A 19,901-nucleotide genomic window follows, 5' to 3' on the forward strand; every position below is an offset into this window, starting at 1 on the left:
ACCATATGTAATCTCTGAAGAAAACAGGATTTTTTCTTCTTTTGTGATTGCCCATAGTTTATTTAATGTATTTGAATGGAATGGAAACTTTTTTGTATAAAAACTATGTTACCAGTTCTGATAAACACTATTCATGGGTATTCAGCCTCTGTGTGGATGTATCAGGAAAAGGTGTGCATGATAAGAGATGCATATTCTGTTCTGCACCACCTTTTACTGTACAAATAATGTTCTTTTACCTTACATAATAAAGTATTCAACAATGACAAAATACCATTCAGAGTTATTGTTTTCATTTACAGGAAACACAACAATTGGTGCCTTGCTGATTTTTCTAAGTTCAGCGTATTTGATAAGTGCACTTAGTTGTTAGAAAGTTGGATTTACACTACAATATTCTTAACATACCAGAACAGCTTATGAAAGCTGCCTCCTATTGTGAAATTCAACAAAACTAGGGAGTAGGGAAGCGTTGCAAAATAAGTTTTTAATACTGGAGAGCTATGAAGTCAAACAAAACGAGCTACAGATTGTGAAACCAAACACTAGGTTGGTTGCCTGTAATTTCAAAACAAATCATCAATGTAGAGCAGAAAAAGAGTAAAGGATGCTCTCTCTTGGCTGGTTTGCACAAAAGGTACTGTAATCACTACCATAACCCAGATTATCACTATCATAGGCTACATCATAGCAGGTTGCTGCAGATTGTGCATCAGTCTTTTATTATCATTTAAGATAACAATAATAAAGAAAAGTTATGCGAAGAAGAGAGGGCAGTCTACATATATATATATATATATATATATATATATATATATATATATATATATATATATATATATATATATATATATATACATATATACATACATACATATATACATACACGCTCACACACAGAGATATAAGCAACAATTAAAAGTCAAAGTTTCACTTGATAGGACAGACATCTGCTACTAAAACTACAAAAACAATGCAGAAAAGGGAAGAAAATCTTATTCTATAACACCAACATCCCCTCTCTCTTTCCCTCACACACACGCGCACACACTAGCAGCATTGATAATTGATGAGGCCCAGCGTTTTGCTGAAAGAGGCTGAACTCTGTGGTGGATTTTTTCCTCCCTCCTATTCATGGTTACAGCACTGACAGCATTTATATATTAAAGCGTGGCTGCTAAGGATCCACAGAACAAATTAATCTTAATTTAAACTTTAATCATCTTTAAAAAGAAAAAAAAAAAAGAAAAAGAGGGAGTAAGGAATCAGCATCGTCCATGCAACATTATCGACAAGGTGGGAATTATCAAGCAATGTAATCTCTATGCTGAGGAGAAGGAGCAGGTTTACTTTTGACTAACCTGTCACTGAAGAGAAAGGCAACAGCTCCAGACTTTTTTCTTCTGCCTTAAGAGTGTGTTTTCTTTAAGGCTCGTAAAATGTTTGAGGTGTGACTTGAGGCAGACCCCTGTGCAGCTGTTGTGACCAATTACGATCCCGTGCAAAACTCCGAGTCCGTTTGGCGCAGCGCGGACAACTTTTATCCCAACAGCACGCCGTAGCCTGTCTGAAGGGGCAGATTCAGCAGGTGGTCAGGACTCAGCACCACACTTCAAGATTAAACGGGGATATTACTGCGTGTTCTTCTGCCAAATATGATCTTTTCTATGTATCAACGTTTACAGTATCAAAATTTACAATATGTAACACATATTGTAAATTTATTAAGATGATTGATCTCCTTGTGCTCCTCTCCGGTAGCTGCAGTTTCATGATACGGAGCTGTTTTGACCAGAGCGCGTCCACGCGTTTGGGGGACGCGCATTCACACCACTTATAAACTTTCACCCAGCTGATAATCTTTAGCCATACTTTATTATCTTCTCAAAATATGCAGAATATGATGTTTTGAGAATTTCTTTTGCTAGTTCATTATTATTTTGTGATTAAAACTGTCATCTTGTTTACAGGGTATGGCATGGTGCAGAGCTAGGATAACAAAATACCTGGGTCCCAATGTGTACTCAGAGACCCCTGATGGAGGCTGGGGATGGGTGGTTGCCATGGCCTTTTTCATAGTGGAAATTTTTACATATGGCACCATCAAGAGTTTTGGCATTTTCCTTCAGGACCTAATGAATGAGTTTGAGGAGAGCAACAGTCGGGTCTCCTGGATTGTTTCCATCTGTGTGTTTGTCATGACCTTCAATGGTAAATAGATCTTTTCTTTAAGCCCTACAGATTGCAATATTCATCTAAAATTTACAATAAAGTGGTCAATTTGAATGTGCAGGTCCTCTCTCCTCTGTGATGACCAACCGATTTGGCTTTCAAGTCGTTGTTATGATAGGTGGGTTACTTATTTCCACTGGTACCATTGCCACTGGCTTCTGTAGCTCCATCAATCAAATATACATCACTTATGGATTAATTGCGGGTATGTATTTTGGCTACTTCTCTACATCTTTAAGCTCAAAACAATGTTATCTTTTTTTTTTTAATTTAATCTTAACTCATGTCTGCAGGTAAAGTAATGTGTGTGTGCATGTTTTGAACTGTGCAGGCCTGGGGTACTGTCTGACCTTTCTGCCCACTGTGACCATCCTGTCCCAGTACTTTAATCATCGGCGATCTCTGGCCACAGCTGTTGCTTCTACTGGAGAGTCCTTGTCAATGTTTGCCCTTGCACCAGGTATGAGCAACACTCTTCTACAGCTTCATCCCATATGCAAGCCATGTGATGAATCTTACTCACTGAATATCTCTCCTTTGGTTTTTAGCATTTTCTGCATTGAAAGAAAATATCGGCTGGCGACATACTGTGGTATTGCTTGGAGCTTTGCAAAGCATCATCATTGTGTGTGGTGCACTGCTTCGGCCAATCATTATCAAGCCCAGATCCCCTTCAAAAGAGCTGGAGGCCCTCAGAACACAAGATAATTCGGATGCTGCAAACACAGAGGACTCGATGACAAAAGACAATGAGCTAACAGGAGGTTCTGTGAGCACCGGAGACTCAGGTGTCCAGTCGCTAAAGGACAGCAGCAATCTTGAAGAAAATAATTTCCAGCACAAAGAAGCAAAGTCAGAGAAAGAGCCTGTATCAGCAGGAATAAGTAAGGCAGAGATGAGTGAATCAGAAACAGAGAAAACCGACAAAGATGCAGAGAAGCAAGCGCTAAATAATGAAGAAACTAAACCAGATGCTGAACAGCGACCTGTAAAACTCTTAGACTTCTCCATTCTCAAAGATTGCAGCTTTATTTTTTATTCATTGTTTGGACTTTTTGCCACTCTTGGCTTCTTCGCCCCCCCACTTTACATTATCGAGCTGAGTGTGAGTCGCGGCGTGGAACGGGACCACTCTGCTTACATGCTTTCCACCATGGCTGTGGCTGAAATCTTGGGTCGGTTCGCCATTGGCTGGATCCTCACACGGAGGCAGTTCAGTAAAAGGAAGCTCATGGTGCTCCTGGCATGTGTAATTACAATGACTGTTGACCTTGTAGGATTTACTTTGGTCACAGAGTTCTACGGTCTGGCTGTCTGCTGTGCTTTCTATGGGTTCTTCATGGGGACCCTGGCATGCACCCACATCCCCATGCTGGCTGAGGATGATGTGGTGGGCATCGAGAAGATGTCTTCAGCTGCCGGTGTCTATGTGTTCATCCAGAGCTTTGCAGGGCTGGCCGGACCACCACTCGGAGGTAAGGAGGATATATTTGATATGAAAAAAAACTGTAAATAATGATACTTCATTGGCTGTGCAGTTTTATTGCAGGTACTGAACATTAACGTCTCAAATTATAGTGTCTGAGAGAAAAAGTATCACAATTTATGACTACACAGCTTCAAGTTAAAGTTAACCAACCTCTGCATAGCTAATTACACGTTGGCAAATAAAATTTAGTATTCCACAGTCTTCCTATTAAACAGTCGTATTTGCAGTTTCCAGACCATCCATTTCAGTCTGGAAATAAAAACTCTACCATCCAAACACATGCCTGCATTACTTTTGACAGAGATTTGGGGAGTTAACCTCTTTTTAATTGTTTTTTAATGTTAGGTAGAAAACATTTTGTACATTTATGTCATTGAAGTTAAATAATTGGTACTTTAATTGGCAGCCATGTTTTTTCTTTCACCACTTCAGTGCAAAATTACACAATTGAGAAGAAAATTGTCTTGCTGCACTTGGTGTACATTAAAATAATGTCATCATTTTCAAAGCTGCCACCCAGCTTACATTTTCGCTTTTCTACAAAGAAAGTATTCGCAGACTTGTAGTCTGTTTACTTGAAAGGACAGAAAAGCTTAAACAAAGTCTATAGAAAAAACTGTGTCCTAAAGTTTCATTAGATCAGGAAGAAAATAAAAGTTTGCCTTGACTGATAGCTGGTTTTGAAGGAATGCCAAATAAGGAAAAGTCTGACTGGACTTTTTGTTTCAACACTTGTTTAATTTCTTGTTCACTGAAAATTCTGCATCTCAATCAGATGCAACATAAGTTAATCACAATGCATCAACGTTTTCTAATCCTCTGTGCTGAGCAGATGTAAAAGCACCTGCACATTGATTGGTTGCATCCCTCTACATAAGTAACATACATTTTAAAATGTCCTTCCTCTGCCTACAGGTGTGTTGGTGGATGTGACAAAGAATTATGGAGCAGCTTTCTACTCCTGTGCAGTCGGCATGGGACTTAGTGCTGTGTTCCTTGGTTTAGTGAAACCTGCTAAAAAAGGATTATCTTGTTGGAGGAAAGATTTAAAACACTCGGAGGATGAGCAAGAAAAGACAGAAAGTTGCAAGGAACAAAGTGGAGGACAAAAACCAGATGAAAGAACTCAAAGCATCACTGACTGCTGTACGTCAGAATATCTATTAGAAGTCAATCGGACGGGAGCCCGAAGAAATGCCGATGAGGTTACAGCTTATTCTTAAACACAGAGGAAGCATACGTGCAATAAAAGGTAAAGCCATAAAATGTGTAAAAGCTGCTAAAAGGCAGACAGCTATAAGTACAGGAAGAAAGAGACCAACACTAAGAGTATAGGATCTGCCCCTAGATGGCAAATACAGTATGCATGTAGCGGTTATGCCTGATAAAAATACACCTAAAAGTGTTTTTACATCACTGCTTATCTTGTTGTAGTGGACAGTAGCATGAGTGGTCGCAGGAAGGTATGCTTAAAATGAGCCATGATGATTCAGTGTGATACTTAGCATTTGCTATACAAAGAGAGGAGGCTGAAACTGAATGTTTATTATTTACTTGATGAAAATCAACACCACAAGAACAACTAAGGTGCACAGATTCTGTAACTTTTAACCAAATCAAAACCTCAAGAGTATGCGATTAAAAGTATTTTTTAATTAAACTTGCTGTAATGTAAATGCACTATTAAGTAGTAAGATAAAGCAGACTGTTTTCCATTTTTTTAAGAAGAATGTTTTCAATCATAATAAAGCAATATTGGGATTTGAACTTCTTTGTACTGTTGTTTTTGTTTTGAATTTGAAAATATTTATATATTCGCCTTATTATCCTTTGTACTTTGTAATGCAAGGTTAACCTCGAGATTACCTGCAATCTGAAAGTTAACTGAACTGAGAGTGTTTAAACAGAGTGGTCACTTGCTGCTTGCTTTATTCAACTAAAATTTAAAAAGAAAAAATGAAGGCGTAAAAAGAAGTAAACATCAAGCAGTGAGGCTGCAGTTTAAATTTTATTACGACTTAATATATTGTGAAGATCTTGCGGCCACCCAGGATCTTTGTTGTCAAATCATTATCAGACAAATTGTAAATTATGTTAAATATCTTTATAAAAATTCCTCCTTTCCCCTGAGTTGTAGCGTTATATCAAGGTTCAAAGTTACTTTATTAATATTCATTCATTCACTATCCTAACCATTTTACCCAATGAAGGGTTGAGGGAAAGCTGGAGCCTATTCCAGCAGTCTTTGGATGAAAAGTGGGGTACACCCTGGACAGCTCGCCAGTCCATCGCAGGACACTTTACTAATACCTGTGGATAAATTTGTTTTGCAGAAACATTGATAGTATTTGGCATTCGATAACACACGCACTGAACCTAACAGACAGGTACTTGATCGAGTGAAAAGTCAAAAACAAAACTAATTAAAATAATAAAATCCTGTTCAGAGAAGTAATTTCATTCACTTTCATTTCATGATCAAATATATTTTATTTATATAAATATATAAGTAATATATATTTTTTATTTGATGATTTGTCTAAATTCTGCAAACAACACATCATGGTTAAGTCCTATATAACTAAATATAACACAGTTTGAAGAGTTACTTTGTCTTTTAGAGCTATGTTTACAATCATTAGGAAAGGCCAGGTAATGCAAATATATAAGTTTCATAAGTACCATGATTCCTGATACAGATCCACCCCCAACAGTCATCAGCAATAGGCTCTCCCACGCAGCTGCACTCTGCTTTCCACTTAAGATAATTAATGGCCACAAATGAAAAAGCAATTCCTTTTATCAGAATTGCACCAATAAAAGGAAGAAGGCTTAGCTGGGGGGTCCGTTTGAACAGTGGACGTTCTGTGCAGAGTTGGGATGTTGTCTGCATGTATGCACCGGAACTCCGGCTTCTTTCCAACTCCCAAAGGTTAATTCTCTGTAGGAATGATTGTGAGCATGAAAGGTGTTTGTACCTCTGTCTGGCTCCGTGATGGACTGGCAACCTGTCCAGGGGTGTACCCTGCCTCTCGCCCAATGATTACTGGGATAGACTCCACCTTCCTCACAAGCCCTAACTGAACTAAGCAGTTTAGATGTTGAATAAATGGATTTTACACACCTCAAAAATCAAAAAGGCCAAACACCAGGCTATGAAAATCCCTGGCAACTATAAAACCGGTGCACATATCTTAGTGTTTACAATACAGACAACAATATTAAAACAAAAAAAAAAAAGGTTATTCTGACATCCTATTCCATTCCACAGTCCAGATTTACTGGCAGCTCTTAAAGCTTATCCTTTTCAAGTATTTCCAAACACTTGCGAAGCCACAGTTTGGATGTATGAAAGGCCTCAATGGGTTTTAGAAAGTGGAAAGAAGTATGACAAGCAGATGACACTCCCTCAGGTCGTGATGTCTGACTCTGATCTTCCTCCATCCAGTTCAGTAAAGCCTATCAAACGCAGATAAGTGAGTTACAAAAAGACCCAAACATCTGAGTCTTTGACATAAAATTTCAACAATTCATTAAATTAACTGAAAATATGTTCATGTAACTTTTCTATAATGAGAAATGTTACAAGATATTGATCACAAACATGCCAAGAGATATTATTGAATGCAATTGTAAACAAACTGAAATGTCTCTATCCTGCTCGTACATAAAGTTGGCAATCCCAGTATGTATTTTGTATACATTTGGTCTTTCGTATGAGTCAACCCACAGGATTTTTTTTCCCGCTGTGGTCACTGTGCTCAATGTTCCAATGATACACCCAAATTTTAACAATCAAGTAAAAAAATACCCCATAAAATCTTTCATGAACTGTAGTAGTACACATTTAATATATTTATTAAAATGTTCCTGTTATACTATTTATCTTGGACAAACTAAATGAGCTTGAATATTTCTCATATATTGGAGTAAAACACAATGACTGTGGTACATCGTACATGATTGCCCAGCATCATTTATAAGCCCACAGTGGCACTTCAGGATATTTTAAATTCTAGGAAATAGAACATACACAGATGAAAACTGAAATCAAAATGTTAGCCTCAGTTTGTATAAAAAAGTTGTACGTTGATCAGTGGGTCCAGCCCTTTCTGCTTTTTGCATGTTTAAATAGTGTTTCACATATTAGCAGCTAAGCTGTGGTTTTGTCTCCTTATAACACTGTGTGATGGCATGTTGCACTCTACTGCTCTGTTTACAATTCAAGTCATCATTAAAAAAATTTACTTTTAGTATCTCAGCACACTTAAAATTCAGTCTGTATTGAGGTCTCCCTGTGAACTCAGGCATGTCAAGCAGCTGACAAAATCTCCTGTGGAGAATGTAGATGTCACCAGAATGAAGACTAAAATGATAATTGACATAAATTCACAAGCTAGTGTTGGGTCAGCCATGTCTAAATCTGTATACTTTCATTACATCCCCTTTACTCTCATGTCTTTGCTAGACTGTAAAGGACAATCATTTGCCCCTCTAGCAGTGCTCTGCTGAAGTTTTAATAATACATTTATTGGTGGGGTCATCTTAATTACATATTAATAGACCTATCTCACACAAACATTTTGAAATGTCTGGACAGAAAAAAAGACTGACATAAATTAAATATAACATTCAGGATTGCTTTCTGTTTGGGCGAACAAAGCCAAAGTGTTGGTGCTGTGCATGTTTGCAAAAATAAGAGACATCTTAGCAGACCTAAGCAGTTGTTAATGTTGTGCTTTTTCCAAATATGATGAGTCAGGATGACTATGACCCTAAGCATGGTAAACTGTTATTGACTGTTAAAGGGGTTTAGTACACTATTGAAAAATAGAACAGAAACATGCAGATGTGGCCCATGTTTTCTAAAAAGGCGTTTTTACCTTGTATCTTTTGGCGAATTTGAAGCTAAATGAAGTGTGAAGTTTATGAAGGCAGACAGGACAGAAATCCAAGGGTCTACGATCAGACTCTTCCAAGTGGTTAGAGCCCTGCATTACACAGCTCATCCACTGACAATGCCTTATTCCAAACACATGGCCGATCTCATGGGTCATAGTCTGCAAAAAGAAATTTCATTTTACACCGCATACTAAAAACAAGATTAGATATAAAATGTTTTACGTAAAAATCTTTAAATACATTTTTAATATTAAACAAACAACACTTATAAGACATAAAGCAACAAAACTGAATTTAAAAAAAAGTCCTATTAACCTTGCCGGATCTGAGTAGCAGAGTGCTGGTAACAGGTGGAGTGTAGTATCCGTCAAACACAGAGTAGTCGCCCTGCCTTGGATTAATCTGTTTCTTTAGTCTGCCAGCGTAATTTCTTGTGTAGAAATTATCATCATACCTCGCAAAACTGAAAACACCCATTCCTGTGTAGATGAGGAATGGGTGAGATTAAAGATGAGAGAAAATTAGGGACAGTTAGTACTGGACTGTTATGTTTTTCTTTTTACCACCATCTAGTGGCAACCTGATGATATTACATCACGAGAAGCATATTTATTGATACAAAATTCCTCCACTTTACTTGAAATTATATTTTAAAACTGACTTTGTGTTTATATATTTGTTTATACTTCTCCAATTCAGTAGCCACAGACCAAGTTGTGTATTCACATTTTTATTTCACACCTTTCCTATTGTAAAATCTCACCCATATTAAGAGATGCCTCTCCAAAGACAAAGTTCCAGGAGTCTTTGGGATAGAGGTCTATCATTGTGATTCCAACAATACAGAAAGCATCTTTTGGTTTTCTCTTCTCCAAAAATCCCAACAAGTCACCTTAATTTTGAGAGAAAATGGAAAGAAGAAAGAAAACATTGAACTTTACACTCATCAGCTTTGGATGTCCACAAGAAAAATATAAAGACTGGAACAGTATGAAGGGTGAAGATTTAAATCAAAAACCAAAAATGACAGATTTTCTGCGTTACCAGTGAGGTTCTGAAGATTGTGTGAGTTACTGTTAATCCTATAAGAGCATCTGGTCTCAGACACAGTAACTGATGGCAGCAGCTTGACTGAAAGCCCGTAGAAAAAGGCCTGGCAGTAGTCTCTGAGCCACTCAACGTACTGGTCTGTCTGAGGCCCCACTTCTCCAAATGAACCTGCAACAAAGACACTGTGTAAGATTAAATCCAAGCATCATTGTAGGAGTCCTTAGACAATTTTATAACACTAAACACAACAGCAACTGAACATATCTTTTTTTTTTTTTTTTTTGTCTTACTCATTAAGATCTGGTTTAGCTTGGCAGTGTGAGAACTCAGAATAACATAAACATGAGGCATAAGGACAGAAACACTCACCTATAGTTTGAATGTAAATAGTATTGTGGGTTGCATTAGGTATCTTGCGATAAGGATCTCGATAGAAGCTTTCAAAGTCTTGGGGCTCCTCAGGATGAGCAAGGATCCAGTCTGAATGAGAGTGTACAGTGATGGGCTGGAAAAGAGAACCTGGTTTCCCTGGATACAAGCCCGTTTCCAGAAGATGCCTTTCTTCTTTTGTGTATTTACTGTAAATTGCAGCCACATCCTTTGAATTAGAGACCAATGCTGTGTGAAGCTTTTCTGCTGAGTGCTGGATAACTTCCATCTGCAGCAAAGAAACATGCCACTAACATGAAATCAAAGTGAACTTTGATGTAACATAATTTCTCTTTCCTTTTGTTCCGCAATACATTTTAGCTTCAATTTAGCTGCCAATGCAAATAAGAAACTGTAATATGTGAATAAAAATAAAATACAACTACATAAATATTATGAACAATAAGTCTAATTGAAAAGTTAGACAAATAAATCATTCTATAAAATATATCATATCAAATTGGAACTTGGAACTCACTTTCTTCATTGACTGCATTTAAAATATGTAGCAGTTTTCTTTGACCAATGTATTTGTTGTTGTTGTTGTTTGTATCATAATTCATACTGTTTTCTGCAGGTGACAGCTTGAGAGTGGACGCAGATCGGATTGTAGCCAAGACTCTCAGTACAAGCAATGCCACTGTTTTACACTCAGAAAGATTTCCCTCTTTTAAGTTCTGGTCTTCATGAAGGAATTTCTACCACAGAAATAAATCTATTTTTAATACAATGACAAGATGTGACCTGTTCTTCACTATTAACCTAAATATTTGTGAAATCTTCCATCAAAATTTTCAACTTTTGATACACTGTGATTGCTTTATTTTCAATTAAAACATTATACCTAAAGGTCTGAGAGGCATTACTTTGTATTTTGAACTGTATTTTACACGATTCCCCAGCAGTTGTGGAGACAGTCTTCTATTTGTATAATGTCATGTGAAAGTACATGTAAGTTTTTCACCAATGCAAGATCTAAACTGTTTCTGGTGAGACAAATGCATCATCAATAATGTTGAATGGGGCACGTTTTTCAAAAGCACTAATGTCTGATTTGGCCAATTTTTAAAACTGACTGGATCTCACCGATGGAACAGCAATATTTGATTTTTGTTTGTTTGTTCTATATTAATCACGTCTGATGTTAGCTTAACATCAGCTTGCCTTTTAAACTTTGGTACCAAGCAAAAACTCATACATTACAAATATATACACTATAAATAAATACAATTTCCCCATATCTGAACATATATTTTAAAAGTGAGCATATTCATGTGAAAAGGTAAAAATGATTAACTATTTCTAAAAAAAGTTGCTCACCATTACTGAGGACGCCGGAAGTCCTGACTGATGACGTTATGTAAACACAGAGGCTTAAAGTTCACTTAAAGCTCACTGTTGCGATCCAACAAATAACTTCATAGTGGCAAATAACTAACAGCGGAGAAGTTTAAATGTTTTGCCTCTGTAATATTTATTTTAGCTTCTTTCATACAGTTGCTGCCAAGTGTAGGCAAAAACTCCACAGCGGGTGGGCCGAATACGAAAGCGGAAGAACTTGTCGTTAGCCTGGCTAAACCAGTTAGCTTGAAAAGCGGCTGTTACAGCGGTAGCAGCTAGCGGGCTAGTTCGCTTCCTCGAGCTGTCATGCCTGCAGTTCTTCGCGATTACACTGCGTGAACGGGAATACCCGGTCAGTACCCTGGGAGCTTTCAGGCGTCCCGGAACGGGTTGTTTCCCCGCCGATACGTGGAGTGGAAACATTATTCTCGGAGCAGGAACAGGACTTAAGTAATTCTGCGACGAGCTGTGCCTCAGCCGGCTGGAAATAGCTCGCATAGCGCCAGACTCACCCACAGATGAGGGGGATCTTGCCATACTAAGTTTCTGTAAAATGGTTGGGGAGCCGAGCTGCTGCCAAAGCTTTTAAAGAAGACATCTTAACTTGACTTGGAAGATTTGTCACCCGTTTCCTTGCCATAAATCTTCCGTGAAGATTTCAGACATGCTGACTGAAAACAGGTAACGAGTGGAGCATTTTCAGTGTCATCACTGCACGGGCTGTCGTGTCGCTGCAACTCAACATCGCGGCTTAATCACATGTAAAAATCCCAGATAGACTACTAGATTCAGTGTAACAGTCAACATCACAACTTCTCAATATAACCTATTAAAAGTATGTTAATTAGTGTGCTCTTATTATGGGATGGCCACCAGTCTGATCATGTAACTGCGTCTATTTTTAGTTCCTCTGCATGTTCTCTCTTCCTGATACTCTGCCTCCCTCCAACCAGTCTCTGTCCCCCTCCCTGTCCACATCGCTTCTGTCTCACCATCTATCCATTCCTTTTATTTCTGTTTTGCACAGGAAACGACACCGTAGCTGTGACAGTGAGGAAGACCAGCAGCTGAGACCTCAGGCCAAGAGGTCAGGGAGGGGTCCTTGCCTGCTTGTGTCGGATCTGGACTCGGAGGTGAGCCTGATGTTCTCTATATGCTTATCTGTAAACCCTCACAATGACATGAGTTTGCTCAGTTTTCAAGTGGAATGACTAATGGTATATATTTTTTCCTCTTTGAGTGAGTGTACAATGTAAAAGATGGAGTATAACATGCATGTGACTTCTTGGGACTGGTAATGCATCACTCCTAGGAAAAGCTCTGAATGTTTTATTTACAGCCTCTGCATCCATCTCTGAAACCTTTCTCTGTTGTGTATTTGCAGTCTTCCAGCAGCGACAGCAGTAATGGGATCAGCAGTCCAGAGAGAGCAATAGAGGCCAGCACCAGGCCATGCATACATAGCCAGAGCAGTTGCACCCGCCCAAAACCTGAAGACTCTGCCAGCTCCTTGCAGCATGGTCTCCATGGTGATGGACGAAGCGACTCCTATGACTACATCAACAGAGTCCTGAGGGAGGCACACTTCAGCAGTCTGCAAACCAGAGGGCGTCCAGGCTCAACATGACCATGAACTGTGAGCCCTCTCCTGATCGTTTTGTCCATCATCCATCAGTGCTGACACTATTGGCATGATCACTTCTCCCTGAAAGCCTCAAGGCACACCATAGGGCTCAGGTGTAAGGAGGAAGGGATGATGATGATGATGATGTGTGGGGAGGTTTACAGATTTTGGCCACTTTGGCTCATCCCCACCTCAGTGTGTACCATTTGTTGAGACCATAAGCACATCCGCCTTTCCATGGCCCAGCCACTGTGGTTTTTCTGTGCAGTATTGATGTGTATGTGTGTGGGTGTGTGTGCACGCACTCTGTGCACTTTATTAAGAGGTATCATTCTCTTTAAATGCGTGCTTTGGTGTGTGGACATTTTCATTGGTGCTAATGACAAAAACGTGTGATGATGATGATCCAAAGTGCTTGCAAATTTAAATAAAGTTAAGCACTTTATTCAATTCCTTCTGGACTGCAGAGAGTTAATCGCATGTTATCTGTGAAATGGGAACGGTTGTGAGCCCTTTCAAAAAGTTAATTCACTCTAATGAGTATTATTGATTCAGTCTTATTTGTTATTCTCTAACCAAAGTTTAATGGGTAACTCTTACTACTTTGCAGTTTATTTTACTGAGGAATTTTGCTCAGTAAAAATTTTTTTTTTTTTCTTCTTCTCAAAAAGTTCCAGGATTTAGCACCAGTGGGTTTATTTTAATGGAGCACAGATTGTTCATGAGCCTCATTTCTAGATCCAGCCTCAGATTAGACTTGTTAATTATAGACCTGTGGGCAGGCTGTGGAGACTGCAGCTCAGGCAGCAGCATGTTCAGCACAGTTTTACCAACAAAAACAAGCCCTCAGAAAGGCTTGAAAGTATTCCAGACCCAGGTATTTTTACATTCTCTACGTTCTACACATCGTGTCCTGTCAACCACACTTGTATGTGGATGGTTGATACGACCAGTGCACTGTGTTACAACTCGGGATGTGAAAGTAATTTATGTAATGCGATCTTCCAAATCATTGACTTTTCAATAAAGTGTTGCTTAAGCTGTCATTCCACAACAACACATCACATATAATACATCAAGGCTTGTGTAGTAATGAGTGCTGTAACAAAAAATACAGCATGTTTTATTGTACTTGAGAAGATTAAATATCATGGCTTATGTTCTCTGAAATTATGTACAGCAGTGGTGTTATATTACTGCTTGGGGATGTAGTTGTACTGCTCTATAGTAGTAAACACTGCTGGAGTAGTGAGTAACATAATTTTATGAAGTTTCATGAAAATGCTGATGTTTCATCAAAAGATTGCAGCCATTAATTAACAGAATATCTTTAATTTCTCATTTAATCTGCAACAGTTCTGAATCATGCTCTCTATAATCTCTCACAAATACATCAGTTAACATCATCTGACATCATAAATAATTTTTAATCTAACATAAAAATCACAACATATAGCTTAGTACCAAAACATATGGAAGACGACTGACTTGTTTAAGTTAAAAGAACTGTAGTGCAAATAACAAACAGGGATTCTCCCTCAGAGGTTCAGGATGTGGTGCAGAGGTGCAAGTTGGAAAAAAGGAATCCTGAGATAAAGAAACCACCAGTACTGCCTCAAAAAGCCAAAACAGTTACCACAAAAAACTATTTTTTGCCCTTATCTCACTTAATGTGTTTGCAGACAGATGATAGAGCAGCATCATCTGTGAAGGGATTTTTACGGGGTTTGGAAAGTAAATGTTTATCAGCCATTACTGTGCAACATGCAACCACAGAAGAACACTGTGTTGCACTAAAGCTGCTGAATCTCAGCTCAGTTAAAAATAAAAATGAAACCAAACTTAAAGCCCTTTAAGCAGTTTATAGACCTGCAAATAAGGGGGGAAATACCCAGATGTCCCCTCAACAGAAAATACAGGCGGGACTTAAAATGTTACACATCAAAAACTAACAATTTAGTTTTTCTTCTCAGTTTCACTGTGTACTTAACTGTTCTCAGACTTTGTAAGGCAGCTTAATATTCCCCAATTCTAAACAACCGTATTTATTAGAAAATACTATTGAGAAATAAGACTTCAGACAACACAGTTCACAGATAACAGATCTGGACACCTCGTTCTGACAGCTGATTGCACTCTGATGTAGTTTGAAATTCCTACATTTTAGAGTCCTGGGACTCTGGCTTTTGACCAAGGTTGCTGCTTAATCATTTCTGAGGCACATGGATATTTAAAAAAAGGCCTAAATAAAAAAAATAAAAGACATCTAAAAACTCAACCAAACCAATCTAACAAGTCAGATCCCAGTTTGGAAAATTAAATATAATTTTTAGAATGATGTACATGATGACATAATTGTTTTAAGTATAACAGTTAAAGCTTTTTTTTTTTTTTTTTTTTTAAAGTGATCAGCAGTCAAAAGTTAAGAAAGGAAAAAGCTGATACTGATTGACTTCTATTTGAGTCAATAAGACTGCATTCAGATGGGGAGTCCTCACTAGATTTAATGCAAATCATAGTCGAGTTCGTTGGACAGTTGGAGTAATTCACCATTACTGTGTCATTTATGCTGCTGTCTGTTTTGTCCAACTCCAAATGGGACATTTCCTTCTCACAAGCAGACCTCCCTTTAGTCACCAGCTCCATGCCGCTGAATAGAGACAGTCTGTTTGAATGGGCCAACATACTCTGGGCTTCAAGTGAAGGAGGTGTACTCCAGTCTCTGATTAGCTCTGGATTTTCATCAGCTGGTTTTATTTCGGCGCTCCTGACCAACTGTGCCTCTTTTTTCACTGAATCTTGCAGAATCGGGGTAAGTTTGTGCTCCTCACCATCATTCAAAAGCTCCTCTGTTGAGCATCTGTGTGTCAGGTCCAGACTCAAAGGGGCCGATTGGCAATTTGGTGTGCGGGTGACATCGGCAGATGTAACGTCAGACTGACTTTGTTTGAGGTCATTACTTTTGGCCAAATATGTTGGTAACAAACCATCCGAGTGTGTAGACGCATGCAGCTGATTAGTTGTTGCTTCATGGCTGCTGTTAACTGTATCCTGCTTAGCAGCATGTAGAGATCCACCCATCAGAGCCTCAAACTGTCGAAGGATCTGGTAGGAGGAGATAAGTGCAAAAAATTAATCTAACTTTTAGCAGTTTTGCCCTATCACTCCTCACAGTGTGTAGCTCTCTGTCTACCTTAGTAGCTTTGTTAGCAACAGGTCCTGAAGGCCCCTCACTCAGCTGGCAAAGTCTTCGCTGAGTAACTCCAAACATTTGCTCCAGAGACAGCAAATCAGAGGTCATGAGGCATGCAATAGCACACAGTGCCCGCTGCAGTATTAAAGACACACAACATTACCCCTGGGATAAATCCTAATATACAGAAAGCTTAGTGGTGGGGCATTATAATTACCATGTTAACAATGTATGAGGGATCTTGTAGCTTGCTTGAAAGTAATTCCACCACAACTTCACAGTTAAGAATGAAGCACCTGACAAATTAAATGAGACAAGTGAGACATTAAATACAAGCACAATTGAGCCACTTCAAACGAAGGGAAAATGGACCAACTCTTTGATGAAGTGTTGGCTCTCCTCTCTGCTCAGGAACACTTTTGAACCTTCTGTCAGTCTGCTGATAAGTGTCATCTCCTGGCCACAGTCCCCCAGCTGCAAGGCTTCTACCCTGGAAAGGACACCTTACTTGAATTCGATATTTCAGATGAACCTAAAAATTTTGTGAACTGCAAATGGGACATTTAGAAATAAATCCATCCCAATGAGTAGAGAACATATGGTTTAAGAGCTTAACTTTGTTACAGACCGTTCCGACAGGTCCCCACTGCTCTCTCTGCTGGCTCCTGACTGACTCCCTGTACCAGCTGACTTGCTGTCCACAGACATCCTGCTGTTGGTGGCGATGTCCTGAGAGGAGTTGTGAGAGGAGCTGTTGCCGCTGTCCGTCTCTTCCCAGCCTCCTCCTACTTGTCCTGGGCATCGTCGGGTCACTAACATAATGAAGACACATGACAAATAGAGGTGTCATTTTAAAAAGGCTTTATATTATCGACGCATATTTACTGAAAGGGTTGTATTAAATTCTTTTCATTTATAAATAAATAAAAATGTTAATAAATTTGCTCTCAGTTGCATGTCTAAGACTCAGTTCTTCAATCTTCAATCTAACATTGTCATCACATCAATCATGTCTGACCTTTTGGTCTGCTAGCAGGTAGGTTATAGGCACACGCTGGCACAGCCACCTCTATGGGTGCAGATGGCGCCACGACTGCACGATAATGGTTGTCATGGAGACGAATGCCCTGGTGCTCAGTTGGTGGAAGGACAGCGCTGGCCACTACTTCAGCAGCCTTCTGGATCTTATCCAGCAGTGAGTCGCTGACTGCTAAAGGCACAGGTGAAGTTGCAACTGTGCAGACATTTACACCCAGAATAACTGGACTTGTGTTTGTTGTTCAGGATGGATCACTCACCTGTCCCCTGTTTCTCTGGATTAAATCCAAAACCCTGCAATCCCGACCGATGGGAAGTTGCTGATCCCATGCCTGAGCAAGAGGACCAGAGCCCATTATACTGGTGTTAGAATAGACTAACAATGTCATTCAGTTACTGACAAAACAGTTTGGCAATATCTTACTGATCCTGAATATACGCATCATAAAGGAGTTGTTTGCTGTTACTCACCCACTGTTGCTGCAGCAATGCTGTGAGGAGGGATACCGCTTTTGTTGGAAATAACATCAGTGAAAAGTAATCGAGCCACTTCCTGTAAATGCAAAGTAAAAAAAAAAAAAAAAAGAATTAGAATTCTAATGTACTTTTAAACATTTAGGCTATAATCACATTCCCCCTGCGTCTTACCTGGGCTGTGTTCCTCACTTTCTGGTACAGCGCTGTGCCATGAATGGGATCAGGGGGACCACTGTAAACTTAACAGAATAAAAATACCCAGCAGAAAACTATCAATATTTAGCTTATCATTTAGCTGCAGAGATTAAAATTACATGGAGCTAAAAGCAAATATTCCAACCCGATGCTTGCTGGATGAAGGTGGAGTTCCTTCTGAGTTCGGTGAGGAAGTGATTTGATCCATGACCACAGAGATGCACAAAGATTTTCAGCACCTGACAATTCAGAGGTAAGAACAAAAACAAAATTACTCAGACAGGAATGAAAACTGAAATGTAATGGCATTTTATGGACACTAAGATGTCAATTTGCTGCTCTTACCTTAAGTTTAACATGACAGGACTCCACTTGCAACCTCTCTAGAAGGTATTCCAACAAACACTGACCATAACCCAACGACTCATGGGAGATTTCTATAGGGTCATGATGGTTAAAGGGATTATATGTAATTATGCAACTGAAACAACCAACTTATCTGCATAAGCCTAAATTATTTAGTCAAACCAATAACAAACACTTCATGGGCACTTTTAAGAATCTGTCGCTAAAGGAGAGCACTCAATTCTTTACATATATAAAATATCACTTTACTTTGCTATGTTAAACTTTACTCATAAGATGATTTTACCCATCAAATTTTAAGTATTTACAATGTTTAAGCTCTGAAGATGTGTAAAAAACCTCCCAACTTTTATAGCCATCAACTAAAATTTAAGTTGTCTCAGTTTTTATGATTGAGAGCCGTCAAAAGTTGCAGAAGGGACAGTACTGTTAACAAAGGATACTTCCAATATCCTGGAAAAGGTACCCAGGACAGGGGTTTTCATCATCTGCTGTAGCCTTCATCAGGGTGGGAACCTTGCATTTGTGGAAGGAATTAAGAAAAAGCGACATCACCCTTCTGCCAAGTTTAATAAGCCATTAATTACATAACCCATAGAACGTACAAGTGTGACAAGCAATAAAAGGATATGCACTTATTCTTGTAAATCTAATTTTATTTGTTGACAAATATCACATTCATGAATGCAGGTTTACAAGAAAAACTCCGCTTTTTTTTTTTTTTTTTGGTGCTAAAGACTGAACTGGAGCAGTATGTCTCAACTATTATTCCAATACCAAACAACAAAGCTGTTAAAACAGTCAACATTTGCTCTGAGTTCAAGGTATTTGTTTGAATGACCATATGAAAAATAAAGAATAGTAACAAATGTATATCAATAATAATATGAATAATCTTGTGTTTTTTCTTTCCTTTATTTTTATTTTTATTAATATGTTTTCTTATTCTCTCAGTTTGCTGTTCTCACTATGTGCATCACTACGTTCTTGTGGATGTATTCTTGTATTGATAATTCTCAATAAAGCTTTGGAGAAAAAAATGAAAGGATGTGAGGGGATATCTTTTAATATATATATATATATATATATATATATATATATATATATATATATATATATATATATATATTTATTATTTTTATTTATTTATTTTTTTTAACCAAGCTGAAAACACCTAACATATTCATTTAAACATTAAAGCATTTATCCATGTTGTTAGTGCTAAGCTAGCAGGCTAGAGTAGCAAGCCGTGCATCGCTCAGCTAGATAGTTTTGAAGAGACGTCAAAATTACGTTGCATTTGCCATTTTCTCTTTGTTGTTAATTGTTTGGTCATGAAGCAACACTTGTTAACTTGACTTACCTTTTGGAGAAAGGCTAATCGTTCCATAAATGTTGCCATGATTTTGCAGTCCTGGCTGGCTCATCTTACTGCTATGGCTAACAGAAGAAGGTGGAGCTTAAAATGACAGCTAGCCAATCTGGACATTTCGAGGAGCTCACTCTGAAGTCTATTGGACGTTTCTTAGTTCCTGTTTGCCGGGAAAGAGCGAATCATAGTCATA

The 19,901-nt window shown here is 38.5% G+C and overlaps 4 protein-coding genes across 5 annotated transcripts; 2 read left to right on the forward strand and 2 right to left on the reverse strand.

Annotated features, from left to right (window-relative positions):
- Positions 1 to 1,973: 1,973 nt before the first annotated feature.
- Positions 1,974 to 5,287, forward strand: LOC306771430 (monocarboxylate transporter 7-like; the record flags this gene model as incomplete). Its single annotated transcript, XM_079260595.1, has 5 exons — positions 1,974 to 2,211; positions 2,294 to 2,437; positions 2,564 to 2,692; positions 2,781 to 3,707; positions 4,637 to 5,287. The coding sequence occupies 5 exons, from the start codon at positions 1,974 to 1,976 to the stop codon at positions 4,942 to 4,944; spliced, it is 1,746 nt and encodes a 581-aa protein (XP_079116721.1). The 3' UTR covers positions 4,945 to 5,287.
- A 151-nt stretch (positions 5,288 to 5,438) lies between these two features.
- Positions 5,439 to 12,089, reverse strand: amz2 (archaelysin family metallopeptidase 2). Of its 2 annotated transcripts, none has more exons than XM_079261299.1 (7): positions 11,956 to 12,089; positions 10,043 to 10,331; positions 9,668 to 9,841; positions 9,387 to 9,515; positions 8,939 to 9,102; positions 8,605 to 8,781; positions 5,439 to 7,180 (listed from the first exon to the last, which is right to left on the reverse strand). In XM_079261299.1, exons 2-7 carry the CDS (start codon positions 10,329 to 10,331, stop codon positions 7,013 to 7,015), a joined length of 1,101 nt encoding a protein of 366 aa, XP_079117425.1. In that variant the 5' UTR covers positions 11,956 to 12,089; the 3' UTR covers positions 5,439 to 7,012. The 2 variants fall into 2 exon arrangements, with proteins under 2 accessions (XP_079117425.1, XP_079117424.1); XM_079261298.1 differs by lacking the exon at positions 11,956 to 12,089 and adding an exon at positions 10,581 to 10,661.
- On the forward strand, positions 11,680 to 14,128 carry LOC306771950 (protein VCF1). The gene is made up of 3 exons (XM_079261300.1): positions 11,680 to 12,124; positions 12,471 to 12,576; positions 12,828 to 14,128. Exons 1-3 carry the CDS (start codon positions 12,108 to 12,110, stop codon positions 13,068 to 13,070), a joined length of 366 nt encoding a protein of 121 aa, XP_079117426.1. The 5' UTR covers positions 11,680 to 12,107; the 3' UTR covers positions 13,071 to 14,128.
- A 128-nt stretch (positions 14,129 to 14,256) lies between these two features.
- On the reverse strand, positions 14,257 to 19,759 carry tepsin (TEPSIN adaptor related protein complex 4 accessory protein). Its single transcript, XM_079261297.1, has 13 exons — positions 19,700 to 19,759; positions 18,780 to 18,852; positions 18,316 to 18,407; positions 18,116 to 18,209; positions 17,947 to 18,014; positions 17,770 to 17,851; positions 17,559 to 17,630; positions 17,279 to 17,470; positions 16,889 to 17,072; positions 16,637 to 16,750; positions 16,478 to 16,556; positions 16,261 to 16,395; positions 14,257 to 16,172 (listed from the first exon to the last, which is right to left on the reverse strand). The coding sequence occupies exons 1-13, from the start codon at positions 19,736 to 19,738 to the stop codon at positions 15,483 to 15,485; spliced, it is 1,914 nt and encodes a 637-aa protein (XP_079117423.1). The 5' UTR covers positions 19,739 to 19,759; the 3' UTR covers positions 14,257 to 15,482.
- Positions 19,760 to 19,901: the final 142 nt, after the last annotated feature.

The sequence above is a fragment of the Telmatherina bonti genome, assembly GCF_933228915.1.
Source record: "Telmatherina bonti genome assembly, chromosome: 21".
Lineage (NCBI taxonomy): Eukaryota > Metazoa > Chordata > Actinopteri > Atheriniformes > Telmatherinidae > Telmatherina > Telmatherina bonti.

What these genes read in the sequence shown, in the direction of transcription:
- amz2 (XM_079261298.1), bottom strand. An exon ending in TATTTACATTCAAACTATAG is followed by an intron (nt 9,842 to 10,042) that starts GTGAGTGTTTCT and finishes TCTTTGTTGCAG; the next exon opens with GTTCATTTGGAGAAGTGGGG. An exon ending in AATTCGCCAAAAGATACAAG is followed by an intron (nt 7,181 to 8,604) that starts GTAAAAACGCCT and finishes TGCGTTTGATAG; the next exon opens with GCTTTACTGAACTGGATGGA.
- LOC306771950 (XM_079261300.1), top strand. An exon ending in TGTCGGATCTGGACTCGGAG is followed by an intron (nt 12,577 to 12,827) that starts GTGAGCCTGATG and finishes GTGTATTTGCAG; the next exon opens with TCTTCCAGCAGCGACAGCAG.
- tepsin (XM_079261297.1), bottom strand. Translation starts at nt 19,738, where the DNA reads ATGGCAACATTTATGGAACGATTAGCCTTTCTCCAAAAG. An exon ending in TCCAGAGAAACAGGGGACAG is followed by an intron (nt 17,471 to 17,558) that starts GTGAGTGATCCA and finishes CTGTGCCTTTAG; the next exon opens with CAGTCAGCGACTCACTGCTG. An exon ending in AGCCAACACTTCATCAAAGA is followed by an intron (nt 16,557 to 16,636) that starts GTTGGTCCATTT and finishes TTAATTTGTCAG; the next exon opens with GTGCTTCATTCTTAACTGTG.